The 27,080-nt window shown below is 37.8% G+C and overlaps 1 protein-coding gene and 1 pseudogene across 1 annotated transcript; both read left to right on the top strand.

The window, feature by feature from the left end:
- The first annotated feature begins 6,308 nt into the window (after positions 1–6,308).
- LOC143870045 (receptor kinase-like protein Xa21 pseudogene) lies at positions 6,309–9,647 on the top strand (annotated as a pseudogene).
- A 6,703-nt stretch (positions 9,648–16,350) lies between these two features.
- Positions 16,351–19,645, top strand: LOC143870046 (uncharacterized). The gene is made up of 2 exons (XM_077376556.1): positions 16,351–19,057; positions 19,203–19,645. The coding sequence occupies exons 1-2, from the start codon at positions 16,351–16,353 to the stop codon at positions 19,643–19,645; spliced, it is 3,150 nt and encodes a 1,049-aa protein (XP_077232671.1).
- Positions 19,646–27,080: the final 7,435 nt, after the last annotated feature.

The following is a 27,080-nucleotide window of genomic DNA, read 5'->3' on the forward strand; positions in this document are numbered from 1 at the left end:
CACTAGGGAACCACATTTTATACCCCGGAACCACTAGGGAACCACATTTTATACCTCGGAACCACTACGGAACCACATTCTATACTCCGGAACCACTACGGAACCACATTTTATACCCCGGAACCACTACGGAACCACATTTTATACCTCAGAACCACTAGGGAACCACATTTTATACCCCGAAACCACTAGGAAGCACATTTTCTACTCTGGAACCACTAGGGAACCACATTTTATACCCCGGAACCACTACGGAACCACATTTTATACCCCAGAACTACTAGGGAACCACATTTTCTACCCCGGAACCACTACGGAACCACATTTTATACCTCAGAACCACTAGGGAACCACATTTTATACCCCGGAACCATTAGGGAACCACATTTTATACCCCGGAACCACATTTTATACCCCGGAACCATTAGGAGGGGTATATTTGTCCTAAAAGTCATCTTCTCTCACCTGACAACACCTTTTTTATAATTTTCAAATCAATACCCTTTGTTCACAATCTCGTATAAACTTTGCATTTTTTTTAATGATTTTCCCTTTAATTATCCGATGTCCAATAATCATCAATTTATGGGCAGATGAAACGGTGGGTCCCACTGATTAATTACCAGTCATTGATCTTGTTTGGATCAATAATCAATTGAATCATGAAAATCAATGGTTAATCTTATTGGAAAGATAACGGTATCACTGCTGCTGCATCCCATGTATAGTTATGGCAGTTTGAAAATCTTAAAGATCGGATAATAGAAGCCGTCGGATTGATGGATTAAAAGAAGAATGGGCAATGGTTAGGCTAATTAAGACTTTTCTCAAATGTAATCTCTTCTCCACAATTCCTATACTCAAGCAATGCTTTTATCATAAAGCTTATTTGCAAGAGGCCAATTTAAGGGTTTGGATATAAGCATTCAAATGGCAAAATCTTAATAATCGGATAATGGTAGCCGTTGGATCGTATCCACTATTTCTTGGTCACGATCCGATCATATCCCTTTTCAGTTGGATTTCTTCAATATACTTTTCGGATCATACATTTGAGTCACAATCTATTTCAAATCAGACCGTCCATGTCCTAGGTCCTACCTACGTTAAAACACAGTTTAAGAAAGGAAAATGAAATCCGAAAAGAATGGTGAACGAAATGAAGAGAAAGAAAATGTTCTGGTTTTGAGTATGGTTTTATAAAGTTAGAAAAATGCCCCTGCTATAATAGGCATTGGTTTAGAAATCTTACAGGTATAGTGTAACACCCAGCCCCAATGCTTGAACATGTTTTAACTACTTGTAAAGGGTGTTATTATCAAATGGACTTATGATTAATTTCCTTGGAATGAGTGTCGTTAGTAAAATCGAAATTAGGAATATTTGCTTGGAAATGAGTGTCCCTACCAAAACTCATGCCTCTAGAATAAGGTAATTTTAAAGTGGTAGTTTTTTTGAATAGGGTGTCATTATCAAAATCAGGTATTTGATGTTTTACTAAAAGTAGCTATGCTTTTAAGCAAATGCCATAAATAAAGTAAGGACAAGTTTTTTGTGTGCTCATTAGGGATTTCAATTTCGGTGACTAGAAATTGAATTAGAAGTGTTTTAATTTTTAAAGGCCATGATGATTATTGGACTAGTAAGGTACTGTAGGATCCTAAATAGAAGTTCTTAAAGGAAAGTGTAAAGAATGATATTCCCATATCAATCTTGTTTATAAACGGAAAGTAGGAGAGATGACCAAATCCGTTAGTGCCTTCTTTGAATTTTGGATGGCCATGATTTGTTGCCATAAGAATAGCCAATTAATTTCTTAACTAAATATAGCATGGTGGGCAAGCAAGGCAATTTTGGATTGGTGTGTTGGGTTGGCCATGGGCAAGGAAGGCAAGTTACCTAACCCAATTAAATTGCTTACCTTTTTGTCATATGCAAGGAAGGAAATTTTGCCAAATCAAATTTAATTGTTGCATGGTCGATCAAGGCAGTTGCCTTTCTTACAAATCAAGCCTTATGGAAAAATGAGTCACCTAGCATGTATGAAGAGGATTGACTTTGGACAAGAGACCGTTGTTGGTCTTTTCTCTCAATTGAAGATAATATCAGAGACTAGATTAGTTCTCTTTCAAGGCATCATTTTTTCCCCTCTTCCTTGAATGACAGCAACCACTTTGTATTTGTGCCCTCATCTACAACATCCCCTAAAATCAATGCCAATGGATTCTAATTCAATACAAGCAGCCCCTATTGCTAGTTGTTTCAACCCCGTCCGCCATTCATTTGCATTGTTTAGCCTCCTTTCTTGGGGTTTTGAAATACCTTGGAAGTTCTGTGTCGTCTTGGTGGAAAGTGCAAGAGGAAGCTTGTTGTCTCTGGACCCTCCATCTCATACTTGTAGTCGCCTTTGACACGACCACAATTGGTTGTCACCGTTCCTTCTCAACCGGGAAAAAGCCTACTATTGCTTGGTCTTTGCAGCGAGAGGGTGTTCGACGGAATTCCTTAAAGAAGTTGATCCTTCCCTAGACTTGGGTATTAATTGAGCTAGTGGTTACACCTGCATCAATCTTGACCTTGCAAAGTAATTCTTGGAGATTGCGCTTAAGGTAGGTGATCCTACCTTATGTCAGTGTATTATCAAATATGTACATTTAGCTAAGTTGAAAGCTTTCTATTACAATTTTTGCATATCTACTCTCACTTGGAACTTGTTTTGGAGAAGATTCTCACTGACCGTTTTTAGTTATGTCATTCTAAATAGTTGAATGTCATTATGCATGGTATCCTTTAGTCTTGAAATGTTTTCATTCCTATACATAAAAAGCTTTATGAAGAACATGATTTTGAAAACTAGAATTCATGAAGCAACAATTTGAAAGGCACTTTGTTTACGATATGGTTTTCATAGATTGGAATGGGGGGAGTCCCCTATGACTTGAAGCGTTTACAAAATTTATGGCACGGTATTGCAAACATTAAATTGCTTCTATCTATAATTGTATACAGTCTTGGTATGGAATGGATTCCTCCAGTAAGGTTGATCTCTGGTGGGGATCTAGTGCCCAACCTACCAGTGGGTGAGTACACTGGACGTGATCACGTAGACCGGTCAAATTTTATCTACCCGTAAGGTTGATCTCGGGCGGCCAGTAGGGAGTCCTCTGGCTATTGATATTGTGACATTGCGCGCTTTTGGACCTGTGAGTCCTGCGAACGAGTGTTCGGCTTGGGTTACGCTACTTGCCAATAAGGTTGGAAATTGGCCACAGAGAAGACTGTTAAGTATTTGATTTCCAAGTGGAAAAATGCAAAACCAAGTGTTTGAAAATATATATTCTTTGTCATTAATTTCAAAGTGGAAAACTGCATAACTGAGTGGTTGGAATTGTTTTTGTAAAAACATGTATTTTTCTTATATAGCTTATGTAGAAATGATTTTCTTGATTCTTATCAATTTCTGCATTGGCTAAATTTTATGGCATGTTACTTCTTTTCCGCACCAGCATGTTTTCGTTTTCCTATTAGCTAACTTGGATTTGGAAAGTTGGCTGGGCTGTTAGCTCATTATGTGGTTTAACAATTTTCAGATACAGAGGAGCGGCAGTAGACTTGCTGAGGAATTCAAGCACTTGGATTGGAACCTAAGACATTTCTTGCTTTCTTTCATTATTTCCAGTTTAGAAGCGTTTGTTATTTTATTGTGGATTTAGACTTTTAGACCTATATATGTATTTCGTTTGAGCTTTAATTGAGACTAAAATTTCCGCTTTTATTAGTCGCTCTAAATATTGAGAATAGTTGGTTGTGAAGAAGCCTTGCATGCTTGTGGGGGCGACCCTACCGGTGTGCGGCGGCTGTCACGTGCGCCGGACCCCGGATTTTGGGTTCGGGTCGTGACATATAGTGTAATTTTAGAGATTTTAGTATGTGTTGTATATTTATGCTCTATTTTTTGGACCTTTGAACTTCCATGAATGGGATTTGCTAGAGTCCCTCACAACATGTCAGTGCAACCACAGAGGCTCACTTTTCAGCAGAATTTGTGATCATTCAGGTGGCTGCCTTGACACGCGACAGACCATCTACGAAATGCCTTTTGTGATGGACGCTTGTAAATCAATTCATGATTTTTCTAACCTTTTTGGTTTTGTTCAACCCTGTGCATTTTCATTAGTTTAATTAACCAAAACGTTAAATGATCAATTTATGGGCTGATGAAAGGGCGGTTCCCACTTGTTAATTACTAACCATTGATCTATTTTGGATCCATAGTTAATTCAATCAACTCCTAAGGTGAAAACAAATGGTTAATTTTATTGCAAAGATATAAAGCAACCAATAAGATGAACAATCACAATTACTACCTGCATCCAAGTTTTTAAATTTCGGTTTCGGAATGTGTTTCGGTCCTCATCGAAACCGAAATTTCAGGCAAATTTTGAAATTCCTTTCTAAATCCGTTGAAATAAAAAAGGGTAATATTTTATCGTGTACATTCGGCTGAAATTTCAGGATAATATTAAATAACGATTAAAATTCAGATTTTTTAAGGATATTCCTTAAATTTCGGCCTGAAATTTCGTTAAAATTTCGAGGAATTTTGTAACGTTTCGACTTAACCCAATTTCGGTTTCGGTCGAAATTTAAAACCTTACAGATAATCTCTAGAAGATTAATTAGGGATGATTTGTCTCTATCTCCAAGTAACATTATCATTCCTTTTTGTTGGTTTGGAGAAAATAAACCCCATCTCCATTTTCTTAGAAAAGGATGAGGGGTGGTAGGTCGGCCATTGATGAGAGAGCTTCCGCAAATTTAGGCAAAAATGGTATATGGTTATCTTTACCTTTTTTCTTAAGGTAAGAGGCTATCTTGTTACCCATATTAAACGGTTGCATAATGGGGGGTTGGGGGGGAGAGCTTTAGCAAATTTAGGCCCTAAAAAACTGCATTATGAGTTATCTTTACCTTTTTTACCCGGGAAATGATATTTACGCCCCTTTTGATCACCAGGGACACCCAATGACAGTCAACGTTGCAATCAAAGCCCTTGAATATCACTTCCCTTTTGTACATCAGGCCTCCTTTTGTCATTGATACACTGACACCGGGTGGTGCCTGGTGATCAAAAGGGGCGTAAATATCACTTCCCTTTTTACCCATATTAAACGGTTGCAAACAATTGCCCATCAAGACGCAGGGGATACGGCTTTTTCGACCGAAATTCAGAAATTTGGGCGAAATATAGTAACGTTTCGGGTAAATGCAGTTTCGGTGTCGGTCTCCACCGAAATTTAAAACCATGGTCTTACAACAGCTTGAAAATCTATACTACATAGAGAACCCCGTCATCCCAATGAAATGTGGGTTGTTGTTTTGAGAATAATTTTTAAAGTTCCAACATACCCCTCGTGAATAGATATAAATACACAAAATAAATGAAGGAGACATTTTCATACATTAGTGCCCTTCATTCGGAGCTATCGGACCTCCGGATAGGAATCCAATGGACGCGGTTCAGATCCAACTGTTGTGCCCCATTCTTGCCCTTTAACTCTGGGACCCTTTGGATCCATTAGGTTCATTGACACCATAATAATAATGGTAAAGATTATATTGGCGGTTCAGAACCTTTTCGTTTTGATAATGACACCCTTCTCGACTAATTAGTGTGTGATCTGTGTTTCTCGCTGCCCGACTAGTCAAGTAAACGTCGTTGGGCCCCACTTAAAGTAAAAGGCCTAGCGTGAGAACGTGGGGCCTCACTTAAAGTAGAATTTGTTGATATCCTAAATCATGAAAACGTGGACGGGCCCATTTAAAGTAAAATATCTGACGTGAAAGGGTCACGATCCATTTCGAATCGTGTGGGGCCTCACTTAAAGTAAAATTGCTAACTGCATCCCATGGATGGTTACGACAGCTTGAAAATCTTAAGGATCCGATTATATCCCTTTTGTCGGATCCTCTTCAAATTGCTTTTCTGATTATACTTTCTGGGTCACGATCCATTCTGAGGGTCCTAGTTCAATCTTACGTTTTACTCAGGGATTAGGGTGAGCGGAGGGAAGATGAAAGAAGTTTTACTAATCTTTAGAAATATTTTTCCTTTCCCACTTAAAGTAAAAGGCCTAACGTGAGACATGCCAACCTAAATCATGAAACGTGGAGGGCCCATTTAATGTAAAATTTCTGACGTGAGATGCACCCATCTACTCATATCTCTCTCTCTCTCTCCTATAAATAGAAGGGTTTTAAGGTGAATCTGCATCTTCAACCCAGGCTTGTTTTCTTAGTGTTTTAAGGTGAATCTGCATCTTCCATGGAGCTTCCAAGTAAACTGAGCTGTAGTTTATTGCCTTCATCTGTTCTCTTTTATGTCACTCTTGTCTTGTTCCTCTTCTTATCAGTAGAGTCTTGTACTCTAGGAAACGAGACCGATCGACTAGCTTTGCTCTCCTTCAAACATGAAATAACCCACGACCCTAATGGGGCTTTAAACTCATGGAACAATTCTCTCCATTTCTGCCAATGGCTGGGAGTCACATGCGGTCGTCGCCATCCTCAAAGGGTCATTGCCTTGAAACTTGGCGATCAAGGCTTGGTCGGACCCATGTCCCCTCACATAGCAAATCTCACCTTCCTCCATAAAATCAAACTCGGAAACAATGGATTCTACGGCCAACTCCCCCCAGACATGGGTCGTCTATTCCGTCTGCGTTATCTCAATCTGAGCCTCAATTCATATGAAGGAGAAATACCAGCCAATCTGACTGCCCATTGCCCAAAGCTCGTAGGCATGGATTTAAGTTACAATAATTTTGTTGGGGGGGTTCCCAATAAGTTCCACTTGCTCTCTCAGCTCGCTTGTTTAAACCTTTTTCATAACAATCTCACAGGAAACAGCCCATCCTCGCTTGGGAACCTTTCATCTCTCATCCATTTAGATCTAGGACATAATAGTTTGGAAGGAAGCATCCCGCATGAGCTCGGACGACTAACCAGCTTAGATTTCCTTCAACTCAGTGTAAATAATTTGTCAGGTATGATACCTCAACCAATTTACAATCTCTCGTCTATTTCTGCTCTCTCACTGGCAGCAAATCAGTTGCATGGAAGCCTTCCACCCGACCTGGGCCTCTCTTTCCCTAATTTACAATGGCTTCTCATGGATCTGAATCTATTCACAGGACCCATTCCAGTCTCTTTTTCTAATGCATCACGCCTTTTACACCTTGATTTTGGTTATAATAGCTTTAGTGGACTTCTACCTATGAATTTGGGAAGCCTTCAAGATCTCAGTTTTCTTACCTTCGGACATAATCAGCTAGGAATCAGAGGCAAATCTACCGACATGATTTTTCTCACTTCTTTAACCAATTGCTCTAGTCTAGAACTATTACAACTGGACACCAATTACTTAAGTGGTGCACTGCCCGACTCTATAGCTAATCTCTCAACTCAATTGACACGACTGACTTTAGGAAGAAACCAGATATTTGGGAGCATCCCTTCAGGTATTGAAAATCTCGTAGGTTTAAAGACACTAGGCATGGAGAAAAATTTTCTCACAGGTACTATTCCTGTTGGACTTGGAAAGCTTAACAAGCTGCAATTATTGACCTTGCACACAAATGGATTGTTCGGGCAAATTCCATCTTCCCTTGGTAACATAACTCATTTGTTAACACTCGATCTATCTAAAAATAAATTACAAGGACACATTCCACCAAGTCTTGAAAATTGTGGAAATTTGGAATCCATATATCTTTATCAAAACAGCCTGACTGGTACCATACCCAACCAAATTCTTAAGCTTTCCTCTCTATCAATGTACCTTGGATTATCATATAATTCTTTAACCGGGCCCCTTGCTTCAGAAGTAGGAAACTTAAAACAACTTGGGAGATTGTACATGTCTGGCAACAGTTTGTCTGGAGAAATTCCAGACACGTTAGGCAATTGTCTTAGTTTGGAATACCTTTATATGGATCATAACCTCTTTCAAGGAACCATTCCGTCATCATTGGGCAGTTTAAAAGGTATTCGAGAGCTAGATCTTTCACACAATAACTTGTCTGGAAAGATTCCAGAATACCTGGAAACGTTTCGCGGCCTCGAGTATCTAAATCTATCTTTTAATGATCTTGAGGGTGAAGTACCAAAGGAAGGGATTTTTCAAAATGCAAGTGCGATTTCAGTTCACGGAAACAACAAGCTTTGTGGGGGTATCCTAGAACTACAGTTGCCAGCGTGCCCTCTCCACATTTATAACAAACGTGGAAAATCTCATTCTCTACTAGTAATAATTTCAATAGCAAGTGTGGTTTTATTTCTTATTATATTATCCTTTTTCTATATTACCTTCTATTGGAAAAGAAAGTCGGGGAAGAACCCTTTAGTAATGTCACCTTCGGTGGATCCATGCTTAAAGCTTTCCTATGCGGAGTTACTTAGAGCAACTAATGGGTTCTCTTTGGAAAATTTGGTTGGTGCTGGAAGTTATGGTTATGTTTATAAAGGATTTTTAGACCAGAACGAAACGGTTGTTGCAGTGAAGGTACTCAACCTTCAACAACACGGGGCCACTAAGAGCTTCAACACCGAATGTGAAGCCTTGAGAAACATTCGGCATCGGAATGTCATTAGGATCTTAACTTCTTGCTCAAGTATTGATTACCAAGGCAATGATTTTAAAGCTTTGGTTTTTGAGTACATGCCTAATGGGAGTTTAGAGATGTGGTTGCATCAAAGTGGGGATGGGCAACATCCATTGGTGAACTTGAGCCTTATTCAAAGGCTAAATGTAGCCATTGATGTGGCCTGTGCATTGGATTATCTTCATCACCATGGACAAACACCACTTGTTCATGGTGATTTAAAACCGAGCAATGTTCTTCTTGATGATGACATGAATGCCCATGTGGGGGATTTTGGGTTAGCAAGGTTTATTTTTGAAGACACTGCAAATCACTCTAACAATCAAAGTAGCTCGCTGACAATAAAGGGATCTATTGGATATGTTGCTCCAGGTAAATGACTTTATCATTATTTTTTATTCTTTATTATTATCTTATAAGATTTTATTATTTTCATTAGCTTGATTACAAGATGAAGTTTTATTTGGCAACATCTCATAGTTTCTTTCTAACAAGATCAAAGCTTTGATTTTTGTATTCATGTTTAAATGGAAAGAGTATGGTATGGGTGGAAAGAGATCTACGCATGGAGACGTGTACAGTTATGGAATCTTGTTGCTGGAGATGTTCACAGGAAAAGCTCCTACCAATAACTTGTTTACAGATGGCCTAACTCTCGACCAGTTCGCTAAGACGGCACTGCCAGATCGAGTGATCGAGATTACAGACCCACAATTGATCTCAGAAGAAGTCCAAGTTGTCAACAATAATAACAATGAAAATCATACCATTATGAAAAATAGAATGCATGACTGTGTGGTCTCAATGTTCAGAATCGGTGTCTCTTGTTGTGCAGAATCACCAAGAGATCGAATGCAGATGGGTAATGTTGTCACAGAATTGCATGAGATCAAAAACTTATATCATGGAATTGGCATCCATCGAGACAGGAAAAATAGGATGCCAACTTTACGTGAGGGTTCATCTTATCTTAGCAACAACTAAGGTACGGTATTGATTGAAGTTGAATGGTTCAATGACAAGAATCGTTGGAAACATTTTCTCATACCTTTTCTCAACAACTAAGGTACGGTATGCAACTTTAATGTGAGGATGTTTATGTCATGCATTTATGTTGATTTTCACCTTCATTTGTTTGTATTCTCTTGAAAATTCCAGTTCACTTCTTTGTTTGTTCTTGAAAATAAAGTGATATTGAGGAAATAGACAGACAAACAATGCTGCTGAAGGGGGTTGAAATATCATTTCTCTTTTGAGAATGCTATAAAGTCCATCACTTGGCATAGTGGGTCTTTCCTCATTGTAGTACTTCAGTGGATTTAGCTTCGTTGATTGTTTAGTTCAATGTTAATTTAGGTTTACTCTGTAAAATAAAATTTTAATAATATCAGTCTTTATTCCTCGTACCATGGGCCTCATTTCAAAAAATTATGCTTAACTTACGATTGATTTTGGAAAATTAGCACTACTGTATTTTGAATGCAGATGGGTAATGTTGTCAAAGAATTGCATGAGATAAAAAAACTTATATCATGGAATTGGCTTCCATCGAAATAGGATGCCAACTCATTGTATCTTATCTTAGCAACAACTAAGGTATTGATTGAAGTTGAATGGTTCAATGACAAGAATAGTTGGAAACATTTTCTCATACCCTCATCATGAGATATGCAACTTTAATGTGAGGGAGTTTATGCCATGCATTTATGTTGATTTTCACCTTCATTTGTTTGTATTCTCTTGAAAATTCCAGCTCACTTCTTTGTTTGTTCTTGAAAATAAAGTGATATTGAGGAAATAGACAAACAAACAATGCTGCTGAAGGGGGTTGAAATATCATTTCTCTTTTGAGAATGCTATAAAGTCCGTCACTTGGCATAGTGGGTCTTTCCTCATTGTAGTACTTCAGTGGGTTTAGCTTCGTTGATCTTTTAGTTCAATGTTAATTTAGGTTTATTCTGTAAAATAAAATTTTAATAATATCAGTCTTTATTCTTCGTACCGAGGGCCTCATTTCAAAAAAGGACGCTTAAGTTATGTTTGGTATTTTGATGATCGCACTCTTCACTTTATTAAAAGTAAGGTCTGGCCTGCACCATAGGATGATCCAAACCGTCCATTGGATGGGCCATAGCCTAAATAAGTTGTGCCTCGAAAATCCTTTCCATATATAGGTTGTTCTTAACCCTCAGATCTGTAGAGGATTAGGATCAAACAGTCCCTCTACATATCGGAGGGTTAGGATCAACATATGGAAATAATTTTTTGGGGGCACAACCTATAGAAAAAAAAGAGTCACGGTGGTCATAATGTTGACATCTGGTGAAAGTCTCCAATTTGTTAATGAAAGAGTCACGGTGGTCATAATGTAGACACATAAGGAACCAATTCATAAGAAAAGGAAAAAGGAGGTGAAAGAGTCCAAAAGAGGGGTTTGTTGTGTTGTTAGGGAAGGTATTGGTGGAGACAAAAAGGGATGTTGGGTCACATGCCAGCGGGAATCTTCTTGAGTAAGGCAAACGTAGGGAGTGCGTCTCATTCATATGTGCAAATATTGGAGTGCCATTATTGAAACAAGAGAGTGTGGATATCAACTATCAGTTTGTTTTATCAGAAAAGTAAATGCAAGATAAGGATTTAAACGTGCCAGGATCACCCCGGGAGCCCGACAAAACTGTGGGTTTGCATGCTCTCTCCCCTCCCTTCTGCCCTTCATTCTCAGCTTCTCTCTCAGAATTGGACCCACAAATATTCCATGGAAGAAATTTTCATGGCTGCCAAACATCACCTTGGTGTTTTTCAAGGGAAATGGCATCCCTACTCTCTTTTTTAATAAGTGTAACCCTTTATTTGTTTTATGTTGTTCTAATCTATACTACATAGAGGAATGCTAAACTGAAGGACATCCTTGCAAACCCTAGCTTAATGGCTCTTCATGGGGTCCACGCCACTCAACCACATTTAAAGCTGCATAGAAAAAATGCAGAAACTGAAGGAAAGATTAATGCGGTTGAGTGCAATGGGTCCAATAGGATGTCCTCGTGAGTCGTGACTGGGTTTTTGCAAGAGCATACTTCAGTCCCTCTTACCTTTTAAGGGGCTAATTAAAATCAATTTCCAAAGTTTGGTGAAAGAGGGTTTTACCTACCCATCCTTTCACTTCCTAATAAAATCCTAAACTATCTTGTAAACTGCTAGTATATAATTTGATGTTGAACAAATCAAGTAGAAAATGTTTTATGAGCCATGGTTGTTAAATCTCTTTCTCGAAGCCACTTTTTGAGCCGCACGGGTGCAACGTGGGTGCGATCGCATCAGTTGATCTGAATGCCGACTACAAGTCTAACCCATTGTGGTTGACCTCTCCTTGATCAATCAAGCCTCATTTTAGGGTTGACAAACAAAACTGAATTTTTCTTGGGCTTGAGCCTAGTGCTCAACTGGTTAAGGTTTTTCTTCAACCTTGAGGTCGGAGGTTCAATCCCAACTTACCAACTTAAAAAATCTAAACTTTTCTTTTCGTTTTTTTAGCCTTATTTCTTATAAACAAGAGACCATTCAGGATGGAACCAAGATCATGTGTGTCACCAATCTTAATTAATCTTGACAATGATCTGCCTCGATGAATTCAACCACATTGGGGCTGTTTGGAAGTAGGGAAATTTTTAATAGAATCTTATTAATTAAAATTTTTGTTCTAATTTTTTCATTCCGTTTTCAAGGAGAATCAGAATAGGATGCCAATTCTGATTCTTGATTCCAACAATCCAAATCCAAAGGGTTTTCATATTCTCATGCCCCCTTTTAAGTTATTTTTTAATTTTATTATACCACTTTGCCTACCCCAAGAAGAATCCCTCTCTTCCATTACATTCCATGTGAGAAGACGACAATTCCATTTTAATGTCATGTATAAGGTCTATTGACAGAAATATCCTTGTGTTTCTTCTGCCTCTCCACTCTTGCATTTTATATTAACTTTTCTACTGTTTTATCTCGTAAGAGGTAAAGGAACCATTAGAGATACTTACAAGGAAAACGATAAAAGTCATGTTTTGCTTTGATAGGGTGGCTCCCAACATTTTATACCCGAGCATAGAATGGGTGGGGCGGCCACCATTTAACACTTAATTTGATTGGCCCGGCATCTCTCTCCAAACCCATGCATATAATAGGGCCCACTATTTCACACCTCGTGCAATGATGGGTGTGGCCCACCATTTTACACCATATGTTTTGATGCGTGGGCCCACCATTTTACACCTCAGGTTTTTTTTACGGGGTGTGGCTACCATCTCTACCCAAGCCTACGCATTAGGGTGGAACCCATCATTCTATTAAAGAGATTGAAGAACTTTTCCTAAGTAGCTACATATAGTACGTACTTTGAAGGATATTAAATTTTACTTTGTATGTACCTCGAATAATATTTCCTTAGAAAGGACTTTCATATATCTTATATTGCTAAATTTATTTATTAAGTATTAGAAATAAGAAAGTATAAATTATCAGTAAAGGAGCAATGTCTGTTCTTTCTCTCATCGATAATGTATAAGTGATTATAAATTTATGAAGCATTAATTATTAGAGCCTTAAACGTACATGTTCTTGAAACTTAATTTACTAAATAGTGACTGAGTTACGACTAAATTCTACCCATCATTCTATTAAAGAGATTGAAGAACTTTTCCTAAGTAGCTACATATAGTACGTACTTTGAAGGATATTAAAATATCTTCACCATCAAAACTGTTCATGCAAGACTTATGTTTGAAGTTACATTTTCTATATAATTTTGGCACTCTATTAAAAGTTTATATTTATCTTGCTACCTATATATTTTGAAATTTAAAATATTTATAAATTTAAAATTTAAATAATAAATGTCATGGGCTATTTAGTATTTTTTGATTATTTGATAGATTTTGAACACTGAAACAATATTCTTATCAGTTCCTTCTTATTTCTTTCCTCCAATTATTTAGTATCTTTTTTATTATTTGATAGATTTTGAGCACTGAAACAGTATTCTAACTCATGACTCACAATATATTTTCCTTCTTATTTCTTTCCTCCAATTATTTGAAAATAAGTTCAAAATTCTAATAACAGTGAATTAAATCAAAAATTCAAATAGGGTTTATATGAAAATTTTGAAATGCTGACTTCAACCCGAATGAAGCGAACCGACTAACCAGGTTACATAGATTCTAACTATCAATGTTCGGATTTTTTACTAACAGTCGCCCTAGGAACCGTGAGGCGGGTAGTCTAGCTCATGGGAGTATGACTAGAGCCGAGCTATAATTTTTTGAATTTCTTCCTCTCTAAGAAATTATGTCTGTTTACTTGGCTTTTGTACTCCTAGGCCCATGACCCGCCTTGATCTTTGGCACTCTTTTTTCCTAAATAAAGTACCAACTCAACTCAACTAAGCCGTTGTCCCAAACTAGTTGGGGTCGGCTACTGAATCCTTTAGAAATTTTTCATGAAGAACTCGATAAAGTAACACCATTTCATAAAATAAAAAAAATAAAAAACTAAGAGTCGCCCTAGGCCCATTATGAGGTCTGTTGATCCATTGAACAACCTCTGGTCCAGCCTAGATCAAACAATCAGAGTCCGTCTATCTAGGATGCAAATAGGATGCCCATTTAGCTGGCATGTGAGCTGGCATGTGAGCTACTGAATTTGCTATTGAATTTTTTGGAAAGACATTTGCGGCTCACTTTTGCAGTAGATAACACCCAGCTCAGATGAATCAAAAGAATAAGACAAAATCTGTTAAAAACTGAGAATATTGTTTGTTCTCTTGCACAATTAAGCCGAGAATTGACTTTCCCCAAAATTGCCTAGCAATTATCAACATTCCAAATCACTCAAATTTATGGAATCTTAGGCTGATGATTAGGATAAAATCCTACCAATGACCAATAGGCTAAATTGGGAGAGGAAAAGGAGTCATTAGGAAGACACTACATTTTTAGGAAGTTTGTAACAGCCCTCCCAGTTATACCACGTGTCTATCTACAAAAAGTTTAACACAGTTAAGGGTGTGTATAAACTCTTTTTTCTTTATATATAATTTATGGAATTCCGTTTTCAAAGTGTTAATGTTGAGAAATTATATGGTGTAAGGGCTTACAACTAGGGGTGCAAGTTTGGCCCTGTCAGCCCTGACCCGCCCTGAGCCCGAACTGGGTCAGGGCTGGATTTTCCAACCCTGAGGGCGGACCAGGGTTTATTTTTTTAGACCCTGACTTAGGTCGGGTGTGGTTCTGGGTTAATGCCTCGGGTACCCTAACTCGGCCCGACCCTAAGTTTTCTATTGTAGAATTGAACCATCTATATGCATGTTTCTTTTGCTAATGTTTTCTATATCTTGGATTGATGTTTCTTTATATTATTATTATTAATTGTCTCTGTTGCCCATCATGTTGTTGAATTCATATTGTCTTATTTTGTTCCCTTTCTCTGTTTATTGATCATTTTGTTCTATATGATAAGTGGTTGCTTTATTTTTGGCACTCTTAACAGGTATTTGCACTAGGGTCAATTAGGCCCGGCCCGGCCCTGCCCTGCCCAATCAGGGCCAATCAAGGCGGGCCAGGGCCAGCACTGAGAACTGTAGTGCGGGCCATGGGTTGAGGTTTTTCGGCCCTGACTCAGGGTCAAGGCCGAGATAATGGGATCCAGGGTTGGGCTAGGGTTTTGAAAAACCCGACCCTGTTGCGGCCCTCCTTACAACAATAAGGCCCTTTATACGGTGGAAGTACCACCCTTGACTTTTGATCCATCAGCAGCTCCTTAAAAAGCTAAAAAAATGAGCAATATCAAGGGCGGTACCCTTACTGTTTTGTTGCAGGAAAATCTCTTTTTGTCATTTTCTGTCTAGTTGAATTCGAAAGAGACAACATCCATTTCAGGACGGCAGGATCATCCCTCTGACTAAGTCAAGCACTTTAAGTAAAATTTCTAACGTGAGATAGGGTGACTCCGAGATGTATGCCTATATATTGCGGATTGGATGATGCTACAACATTAATCGGTAGTAGTCTCATACAGAGGGCTACGATCATTCCGATCAGCGGTCCACATTCGGCCGGTAGAAGTCTAATACAGATGGCTAGGATCCACATTCGGCCGGTAAAAGTCTAATACAGATGGCTAGGATCGTTCTGATCAACGGTCCACATTCACCTGGTAGATTCCTATATGGATGGCTAAAGTAAACTGATTATTTGACTGTAAATTGCGTTTAATTTTTAGTTCAATAGTCAGTTTTGGACTCAAAATCAATTCTCAAAATCCAAATAGAACAGGTTGGAAAGATTAGGTAGTGGTGGGCAAAAGTCATGGATCCTATTCAGCTCCTTTTTCTTCCCCGGGCCACCCCCTTTAGTGTATTTATGACTGCTCATTTTACTCTAGAAGGGCGTTCCTCAGTGAAGAAAATGGGATGAATATATCATTTCCCCTAGAACAATGGTCTGTTGGGCAATCAAACAAATAGATATGATAATAATGCCCAACTACGGCTCCAATCGGACAAATAGATGTGATAATAATGTCCAACTCGCTCTCCCTCCCCCCCCCCAAAAAAAAAAAATAGAAACCTTTGAAGGTGATTCTGCATCTTCAACCCAGGCTTGTTTTCTTAGAGTTTTAGAGTTTCTCTTCCCTCTCCATGGAGCTTCCAAGTAAAGTGAGTTGTAGGTTATTGCATCCATCATTTCTCTTTCATGTCACCCTCCTCTCTCTGCTCTTATCTGTAGAATCCGGCACTCTAGGAAACGAAACCGATCGATTAACTTTGCTCGCCTTCAAACATGAAATAACGCATGATCCTAATGGGGCTTTGACCTCATGGAACAATTCTCTCCATTTTTGCCATTGGCAGGGAGTCACATGTAGTCGTCGCCATTCTCAAAGGGTCATTGCCTTGAACCTTGGCGATCAAGGCTTGGTCGGACCCATGTCCCCTCACATAGCAAATCTTACCTTCCTCCATGAAATCAACCTCGCAAACAACGGATTCTCTGGCCAACTCCCTCCAGACATGAGTGGTCTATTCCGTTTGCATTCTCTCAATCTGAGCCTCAATTCATATGAAGGAGAAATACCAGCCAATCTGACTGCCCATTGCCCAAAACTCACGTCCATGAATTTAAGTTACAATAATTTTGTTAGGAGGGTTCCCTACAAGTTCCACTCGTTCTCCCAGCTCGCTTACTTAGACCTTTGGAAAAATAATCTCATGGGAAACATCCCAACTTCGCGTGGGAACCTTTCATCTCTCATCAGTTTAGATCTAGGATGTAACAGTTTGGAAGGAAGCATCCCGTATGAGCTAGGACAACTAACCAGCTTAGAATTCCTTCAACTCAGTGCAAATAATTTGTCTGGTATGATTCCTCAACCAATTTACAATCTCTCATCTATTTCTACTCTCTCTCTGGCAGCAAATCATTTGCATGGAAGCCTTCCACCCGACCTGGGCCTCTCTCTCCCTAATTTACAATGGCTTCTCATGGATTACAACCTATTCACAGGACCCATTCCAGTCTCTTTTTCTAATGCATCACGTCTTTTAGCCCTTGATTTTGGTTGGAATAGCTTTAGTGGACTCCTGCCTATGAATTTGGGAAGCCTTCAAGATCTCTATATTCTTAGCTTCACAGATAATTGGCTAGGAAGCAGAGGCAAATCTAACGACATGATTTTTCTCACTTCTTTAACCAATTGCTCTGGTCTACAAAAATTATCTCTGGACACCAATTACTTAAGTGGTGCACTGCCCGACTCTATAGCTAATCTCTCAACTCAACTTACATACCTGACATTAGGAAGAAACCAGATATTTGGGAGCATCCCTTCAGGAATTGAAAATCTGGTAGGTTTAACAACTCTGGGCATGGAGACGAATTTTCTCACAGGAACTATTCCTTTCGGAATTGGAAAGCTTAACAAGCTGCAATTATTGACCTTTCAGACAAATGGACTGTTCGGTCATATTCCATCTTCCCTTGGCAACATAACTCATTTGTTACGACTCAATTTACAAAAAAATAAACTACAAGGAAGCATTCCATCAAGTATAGGAAACTGTGGATATTTAGAAGGAGTAATCCTTCGTCAAAATAGCCTCAGTGGTACAATACCCACACAAATTCTGAAGCTTTCCTCACTAACAATAGTTCTTGACTTATCACATAATTCTTTCATAGGGTCCCTTGATTCAGAAGTAGGAAACTTGAAACAACTTGGGAATTTAGACATTTCTTATAATAATTTATCAAGTGAAATTCCTAGTACGTTAGGAAATTGTCATAGTTTGGAATACTTACACATGGATCATAAACTCTTTCAAGGAACCATTCCTTCATCACTGGTCAATTTAAAAGGTATTCAAGAGCTAGATCTTTCACACAATAACTTGTTTGGAAAGATTCCAGAATACATGGAAAAGTTTCACTTACTTGAGTATCTAAATCTGTCTTTTAATGATCTTGAGGGTGATGTACCAAAGGAAGGGATTTTTAGAAATGCAAGTGCGATTTCAGTTTATGGAAACAACAAGCTTTGTGGGGGTATCCTAGAACTACAGTTGCCAGCATGCCCTCTCCAAGTTTATAACAAACAAGGAAAATCTCATTCTCTACGAGTAATAATTTCAATAGTCAGTGTGATTTTATTCCTTATTATACTATCTTGTTTCTTTGCTCCCTTCTATTGGAAAAGAAAGTTGAGAAAGAATCCTGTTGTTTCGACGCCTTTGGAGGATCTATGCTTAAAGCTTTCTTATGCGGAGCTCCTAAGAGCAACTAATGGGTTCTCATTGGAAAATTTGATTGGTGCTGGAAGTTATGGTTCTGTTTATAAAGGATTTTTAGACAACAATGAAACGGCTGTTGCAGTGAAGGTACTCAACCTTCAACAACACGGGGCTACTAAGAGCTTCAACGCCGAATGTGAAGCCTTAAGAAACATTCGGCATCTGAATCTCATTAAAATCTTAACTTCTTGCTCAAGTATTGATTACCAAGGCAATGATTTTAAAGCTTTGGTTTTTGAGTACATGCCTAATGGGAGTTTAGAGAAGTGGTTGCACCAAAGTGAAGATGGGCAACATCCAGTGATGAACTTGACCCTTATTCAAAGGCTTAATATAGCCATTGATGTGGCCTCTGCATTGGATTATCTTCATCACCATGGTGAAATACCACTTGTTCATTGTGATTTAAAACCAAGCAATGTTCTTCTTGATGACGACATGAATGCCCATGTGGGTGATTTTGGGTTAGCAAGGTTTATTTTTGAACCCAATGCTAATCGCTCTAATAATCAAAGTAGCTCGCTGACGATAAAGGGTTCAATTGGATATGTTGCTCTAGGTAAATGACTCTATCAAAAAATTTTGTTCTTTATTATTATCTTACAAGATTTTTAAAATTTTTATTAGCTTGATTACACGAATCTCATATTTCCTTTCTAACAAGATCAAAGCTTTGATTTTTATCTTCATGTTTAAATGCAAAGAGTATGGTATGGGTGGAAAGAGATCTACACATGGAGACGTGTATAGTTATGGAATCTTGTTGCTGGAGATGTTCACAGGAAAAAGTCCAACGGACAATTTGTTTACAGATGGCCTAACTCTCTACCAGTTTGCTAAGATGGCCCTACCAGATCGAGTGATGGACATTACAGACCAAAAATTGCTCTCAGAAGAATTTCAAGTTGCCAACAATAATAACAACCATAGAAATATGAGAAGTAGAATGCATGACTGTGTGGTCTCAATGTTCAGAATCGGTGTCTCTTGCTGTGCAAAATCGCCAAGAGATCGAATGCAGATGGGTGATGTTGTCAAGGAATTGCATGTGATTAGTGACTTGTATCAAGGAATAGGCATCTATCGAGATAGGCAAAATAGGATGCCAGCTTTACACGAGGGTTCATCTTATCTAAGTAATTACTAAGGTATTAATTGAAGTTGACATCAATCATTGGAAATATTTTCTTATAACCTCATCATGAGATATGCAACTTTAATGTAAGGATGGTTGTGGCATTCGTTTATGTTGATTTTCACCTCCATTTGTTTGTATTATCGTAAAAATGGCATCATTTCCAGCTCTCTCTTCTTTGCCTATTCATGAAAATAAAGTCATGTTCAGGAAACATACAAACAGACGTTGTTAAAGAGGGTGGAAGTATTATTTCCATTTTGAGAATGCTATAAAGTCTATCACTTGGCATAGTGGGTCTTTCCACTTTGTAGTATTTCAGTGGATTTAGCTTTGTTTATCGTTTAGTTCAGTATTAATTTAGGCTGATTCCACAAAATGAGATTTCAATAAAATAAGGAGTCTTTATGTCTCGTTATACCAAAGGCCTGTTTCCAAAAAAGAAATACACCTAAGTTATGATTGATCTTAATCACACTTGATTGGCCTTGCTTTCGTTATGCTATATATGGCTCAAAAATCATACCAATCATTTAAGGAAAATGATAAATACACCCTTTAATTTACCAAGATAGCCCTGCCAGTGGTTTCATAACTCTGGAAAGATGCTCAAAAAGCCAGGATGGCTTAGGTTTTTTGCTTGGCATTTGGATTCCACATTACCAAAACCTCTTGTTTTGTTGCCAATATAGAAACGAAATCTCTAGTGACTATCAGGGATGTTTCTTGCTTTTATAATTGCTTGTCTGTTGATGTGTCACCCTTGTCTCCTTCCAATGAAATCCAAGCCACATTCCACAGAAGGTAGAATTTTTCTTGAATTTGTTGGGGATGCTGTTTTTCTTCTCTCTCTCTCTCTCTCTCTCTCTTAAAACAAGTTGGGGCATTAGAATTTTCTCATAAAAATTTAGCAGGTGAAATTCCCAACACGTTAGGCAACTGTATTAGCTTGGAATACTTATACATGGATCATAACCTCTTTCAAGGAACCATTCCTTCATAATTGGCCAATTTAAAAGGAATCCGACAGCTAGTTCTTTCATACAATAACTTGTCCTGAAAGATTCCAGAATACTTGGAAAAATTTCACTTCCTCGAGTATCTAAATCTGTCTTTTAATGATCTTGAGGGTGATGTACCAAAGGAAGGGATTTTTAGAAATGCAAGTGCCATTTCAGTTTATGGAAACAACAGACTATGTGGGGGTATCCTAGAAATATCACTTCCCTTTTGGGAATGCTATAAAGTCCATCACTTGGCATTGTGGGTCTTTCCTCATTGTAGTACTTCATTGGATTTAGCTTCGTTGATCGTTTAGTTAAATGTTAATTTAGGTTTATTCTTTAAAATAAAATTTTAATAATATCAGTCTTTATTCCTCATACCGAGGGCCTCCTTTCAGAAAAGTACGCTCAAGCTATGATTGATTTTGGGAAATGTTATCAGCACTACTGTATTTCGATGATCGCACTCTTCACTTTATTAAAAGTACGGTATGGCCCGCACATACAAGAAAGTTAACCTTCAGCGGCGTTCTTTTACCGACGGTCATAAAATGCCCCTCCCTTCTGCAAGCTTATTTTTGGTTTCTAGGATTATTTTGGTTCCTGGGAGTTTTTTTTTTCCTTCCTGGGGTTTCGTGCGTGGTTATTTTGGTTCCTGGGATTATTTTGGGCCCACCAACCAAATGTGGGTTTCCTGCAGAAATTCCGCAAAAGTCCCAAGAATCAGAAAAATTCTGACAACCAAACGGAGAGTCATCTTGGCATGATTTTAGTTTTGTTTTTCAGGTATATATTGACTCGAGTTTTATTTTAGTTTTTTTGAGTGCATTATTTATAGCTTTTTCATAGGTTTATAATTTATATATAATCAGAAGCTTTACTTAAATCAAATATATTTTCAAGATATTGGTTTTTTTTTTTGAATAATCACAAGATAATGGTTTATAAAGCTTGTTTTTTTAAAAAAAAAAAGAGATAATGGTTTATAAAATGTTTTAACAAAAAAACTCCAAGAAATATAGAGTTAATGCATATTCATATACACGTATATTCGTAATACTTTTATCTTTCTTTGTTTTTTTTTTTTGAATGGTAGCTTCTTGCATTCTCCACAATGATACTTTTATCCTTTAGAACCATAAGGAATTAACTATGTAACTATCATTAATATGAAAGCTCTCTTATTTAATATTCTAATGTATTATCAATATATTAATTATATTTTAAATTCTTAGATTAGGCAAGTGTGCTAGATGAGGTAAGTAGGATAGGTTAGGATTCGAATCTAGTTTAGTGTGATTTGATTCCATGTTTATCATCTTTGTGATTTGATTCTATGTTTTTCTTCATCTTTCCATGTTTATCTCTAAGTGCTCTATATAAGCACTGATTAGGGCTGAATGTAATTACGGAAGATTAATGGAAATCACATCCCTTTTCATAAGGGGTAGTAGCTCGTGTTCGTTCTTTTACAAAGATGAATCGAATTACATCAAAGGACCGGGCAAGTAAATTGGAGCTGGTCAAGAAGTGGGCCTTGTCTACTTGGAAAGTTTTACATGCCTAGATGGGTCCCACTCCTTGAGTTATAAATTAGGTTGGATATTATATGTGGAGTTTGGTCTCTCTCTCTCTCTCTCTCTCTCTCTCTCTCTCTCTCTCTCTCTCTCGTTGTTTGGTATAGGTAGAAGTCTTAGAGATAAGGGTTGTCGGCTGATCTTCCCTCTAAGAAGATCAATCACGTTGTGAACGGATTTAGATTCGTAACAATTGGTATCATAGTGGATTATTGAGAGGAGACAATGAGAGAGATCAAAAGGCATCTAGCTTCTATGAATGCTAACTTCGACAAGATGACATTGTCGCTTGGCATGAAGTTAGATGAACCTTTCATGTTTGAAAAAACTAAGCACAAAGACTTGCGCAATGAAAAATAAAAGACGAAATAGAAAATGAGAGAAAAGAAGAGAGAAAGAAAGCAGATAGAAAAAAATAGAAAAGAAGGGCATCGATGATTTTTAGCGATTCAATTCCAACAAGGTTGTTGCCAAAATTTTTGATTAAGTGGGATCTTCCACTCACTTTGATTAATTGGATCTTTCACTCACTTGTTTTCCCTCAATTTCTAGCGTAAACTTATTTCTACATTAAACTTCTATTAGAACATCACTAAAAATAAATTAAAATTCCCAATAATTCTCTAAATGTGGAATGAATGGCTTCTTTGAGCTTTGAAGCAAAGAAATCCTTATGGCCCCCCTCTCTTGACGCCAATATGCTTTCCTTCCCGTTTCTAGACTGATGTCAGCTGGTTTTCTCATGGGTGGGGTATGTGGGACCACAAAGATTGCATCAGTCATTTTGCAAATTGATGGAGTGAAGTATAGACACTAGAAATTTGCAGTAAGGGGCGGAATATTGATCAATCTAATATCTTCACCATCAAAACTATTAGCTAAACATCCTCACCTATCTCATTATGTTCGTGAAAGACTTATGTTTGAGAGTTCCTCCTTCAAAATATAATTTTGGTACTCTATTAAAAGATTATGTTTATCATGCAATGTATATATTTTGAAATTTAAAATATTTATAATTTTAAAATGAAAATAATTCAATGTACATTGTTTATTTAGTATCTTTTGATTATTTGATAGATTTTGAACACTGAAACAATATTCTAAGTCATGACTCACAATATATTTTCTTTTTTATTTCTTTTGCCTCCAATTATTAGAAAATAAGCTCAAAATTCTAATAATATATTGGGACGATTGGAATTATCAAATAGACCGAATTAACAATGAATTAAATCAAAAATTCAAATAGGGTTTATATGAAAATTATGAAGTGCTACCTCAACCCGAATGAAGCGAACCGATGAACCAGGTTACATAGATCCTAACTATCACTGTTCGCATTTTTTAACTAACAGTCGCCCTAGGAACCGTGCGGCGGATAGTCTCCCTCATGGAAGTGTGACTAGAGCCGAGCTATAATTTTTTGAATTTCTTCCTCCCTAAGAAGTTATATATGTCTGTTTTCTTTGCTTTTGTACTCTTAGGCCTGTGACCGCCTTGGTCTTTGGCACTCTTTTTTCCTAAATAAAGTAACACCAACTCGACTCGACTCAACTCAACTAAGCCTTTGTCCCAAACCAGTTGGGGTAGGCTAATGATTCCTTTAGAAAATTTTCATGAAGAACTAAATAAAGTAACACCATTTCATAAAAAGAGAAGAAGAGACTAAGAAATTATAGCAACAAAAAGAGAAGAAGAGACTAAGAAAAAAATGCCTCGAGTACCCCCTTGCAAACGAACCCTTGTCCCTTTTATACTAGGTTGCATTTCCTCTTAATCTAGACCGTCCTTTCTCTTTTTCTTTGATCTCACGGTTCGTATGGATTGCTTCTCAATTAAGTAACACAAAATGCCTGGAGTACCCTCCAAAAGAGGGAAAAATCCCTTCTTTTATCTAAAAGCTACTCTTCGTTGCAAGTTAGGAAATGCGGCTAGTATCTACTCGAACCAAAAAAAAAATGAAATTCGGGTATCCACGGGTTCACCCTACCCAACCCATATTTTGGCGGATTGGGTGACCCACGGGTCATTTTTAACGGGTCACTCATATGCCAACCCATACCCACAAATTTGCAAGTGAGTTCGGTCGACCTGCGGGCACGGGTTGATTTTGCCGGGTCTAACTGTCGCCCTAGGCTCCACTATGAAGTCCATTGATCCAATGAACAACCTTTGGTCCCGCCTAGATCAAACAATCAGAGTCCCGTCTATCTATAAGTCACTACTTGGATTCTCCCTAAAAAGGTTTATACTCTTGTTTTTTTATAGGCATTAATCTTGCAAATAGGAACTCCATTTAGCTGGCATGCGAGCTACCCTCATTATTGTTTCAATTCTCAACAGGATTTGCTAGGCAATTTTGCGGAAAGACATTTGCGGCTCACCTTTGCAGTAGAAAACACCCAACTCAGATGGGTCAAAAGAATAGGACAAAATCTGTTAAAAAGTGAGAATATTGTTGTTCTCAACATTCCAAATCACTCAAATTTATGGAATCTCAGGCTGATGACCAATAGGCTAAATTTGGAGAGAAAAGAGAGTATTAGGAAGACACCACATTTTTAGGAAGTTTGTAAGAGCCCTCCCAATTACACCACGTATCTAACAACACAAGTATAACACATTATCATGCCAATAGTACCCTTCTTTTTCGTAATAATAAGACATTACATTCGTACAAGTGGCAATATCATAGTGGGTCTTTCCTTATTGTAGTACTTCAGTGAATTTAGCTTCGTTGATCGTTTAGTTCGGAGTTAATTTAGGTTTATTATGTAAAATAAAATTTTAATAAAATCAAGTGATGATTGATTTTATAGCCCTTGCTTTGGATGTGCTATGGCTCAAAAATCATTCCAATCATTCAAGGAAAATGATAAATTCACCCTTTTATTTACCAAGCCAACCCTACTAGTGACTTCATAGCTATGGAAAGACGAACAAAAGCTAGGATGGCTTAGGGGTTTTGCTTGGCATTTGGATGCCACATCAGCGAAACCCCATGTTGGGTTGCCAATATAGCAACTAAATCTCTAAAGACTACCCTCCTGGTTTTACAATTTCATGTCTGCTGATTTGTCTCCCTTGTCTCCTTCCAAAGAGATCGAAGCCAAATTCTGCAAAGAGGTGGAATTTATCTTGAATTTCTTGGGAATGATGCTTTTCTTCTTTCTTTCTCCTTACTCTCTTCTCCTTGTATATTGGTAATGACCCTCCTTACCACTGCTCTATGAGGTTGACAACCAAGCACTTCTTACCACTATTCTACTAGGTAAGTTCCATGTAAATCCAAGGCATGTCTAGTACGTACACCACCCCTCTACGAAGTAAATGCCCGCAGTCAAACATAGTCTAAAGGGCAGGCATGGTTAAAACAAGGGTCGTTATCACCGGCCATCACTCAAATTACAAAGCTAATAATGTACATTTTTCATCCTTGTATATGGACTGTCAAAAACTATATAGTGGGAAACGGTTCACATTTAATAACAAAAGGTAAATTAGAAGTGCACGATTGGCATAATTTTTGGGTCACAATAGATCCAAAGAAAAGCAAGGCATGTCAAATGACAGATTGGATCAATCAAGCTAGGCTGGCCCCACTTAGGATTAAAACATTCCACCACGCTTCCGCATTTGCTGCCCTCGGCAGCCACTCTGTGGTGGCTTTCACTCTGGATTTTTTTTTCCATGTAGCCCTTTTCACAACGGCCCACTCTGTGGTAACTTCGCTCTGATAGGAACCTGCAATACCAAAGTCAGAGGTGGAACCCGTTAGGCTACTCCCTTTAAACCTGTCCCATACCAGGCTGGGATCCAACTAGTCCCTTACATAGGCAGGCCCCCATTTAGGAGCCTAACAGATTTTTTAAAGTTTAAGATGGGGGCGGGGGTGGGTCAAAATTTTGGATTTTTTTCAAGAACTTTTCCGCTTAAACAAAGAACTTTTTTGTATTTAATCATAAAAAATGCACCAACAGGAGCATTCTTGGTATTTATAATTTCCCAAAATTTCAAATGACCAAGCAGATAAACATCGCTTATACCATACATAATAATATGCATATAACCAAAACCAATTCACAATGAAATTTCACAGCATCAAAGTTTTATTTTACATCGAGTAGGGCTCAACAGAAAAAGGTCCAAATAAAAAAATTACAGTCATTGCAGGGTCTCATCCTGAATTCCTGATGATCCTCTTATCTCAATGTGGAGCTCACTGGGTAGCCACAAAAATTATAGGGACAGGAGAAAACTAACAGCACTTGTATTACCATTTCCATGAAAGAAAATGGACTATAATCTCTGTGATTTTATATAAACTGCAGTAAGAAAATTTTTCAATCATCTGAAACTTTAGCAAGCCAATATCTTGAGGCTTATCACAGAGGAACTTCCTTAATAGCTGAAATAACTTGATCAATGGTTTGGAATCGGTGTCTTTCCTTAAGGAGCATTTTTGCAAACTCAGGAGCTCCACGTTAGCAATAGGCTTGCTTGCTAACATCATCAATCGAATCGAAATCCTCAGCATAAGTTACACCCACTATCCTCTTGAAACTCACAGATTAACCATTGATATTAGAACAGATTCGAAGTCCAGAACACGGATTTTCCACAAGTTAAATGAAACAGAAGATGACTGACCCTGTATAAGGTGATGATTGAATAAATTTCTATGGACTAAACATAGTATATAATGTACACTAACATAAGATCCCTGCAGTACTTTGAACATCACAAGTACATGTATAATTAGAAAGCTTCTCACAAAACGACCATTTTCAAATTAGATCTCCTGCATTTTCATGTCGGTATGTCACCTGAGATGGAACTCATTTTACAATATTCACTGATTTC

The sequence above is a fragment of the Tasmannia lanceolata genome, unplaced genomic scaffold (assembly GCF_043159265.1).
Source record: "Tasmannia lanceolata isolate RefF3 unplaced genomic scaffold, GAP_Taslan_0.1 ptg000003l, whole genome shotgun sequence".
In the NCBI taxonomy this organism is placed as follows: Eukaryota; Viridiplantae; Streptophyta; class Magnoliopsida; order Canellales; family Winteraceae; genus Tasmannia; species Tasmannia lanceolata.

Coding starts and splice junctions, on each gene's coding strand:
- LOC143870046 (XM_077376556.1), top strand. CDS start 16,351: ATGGAGCTTCCAAGTAAAGTGAGTTGTAGGTTATTGCATCCATCATTT. Junction 19,058..19,202: donor AATTGGATATGTTGCTCTAG/GTAAATGACTCT, acceptor TTAAATGCAAAG/AGTATGGTATGGGTGGAAAG.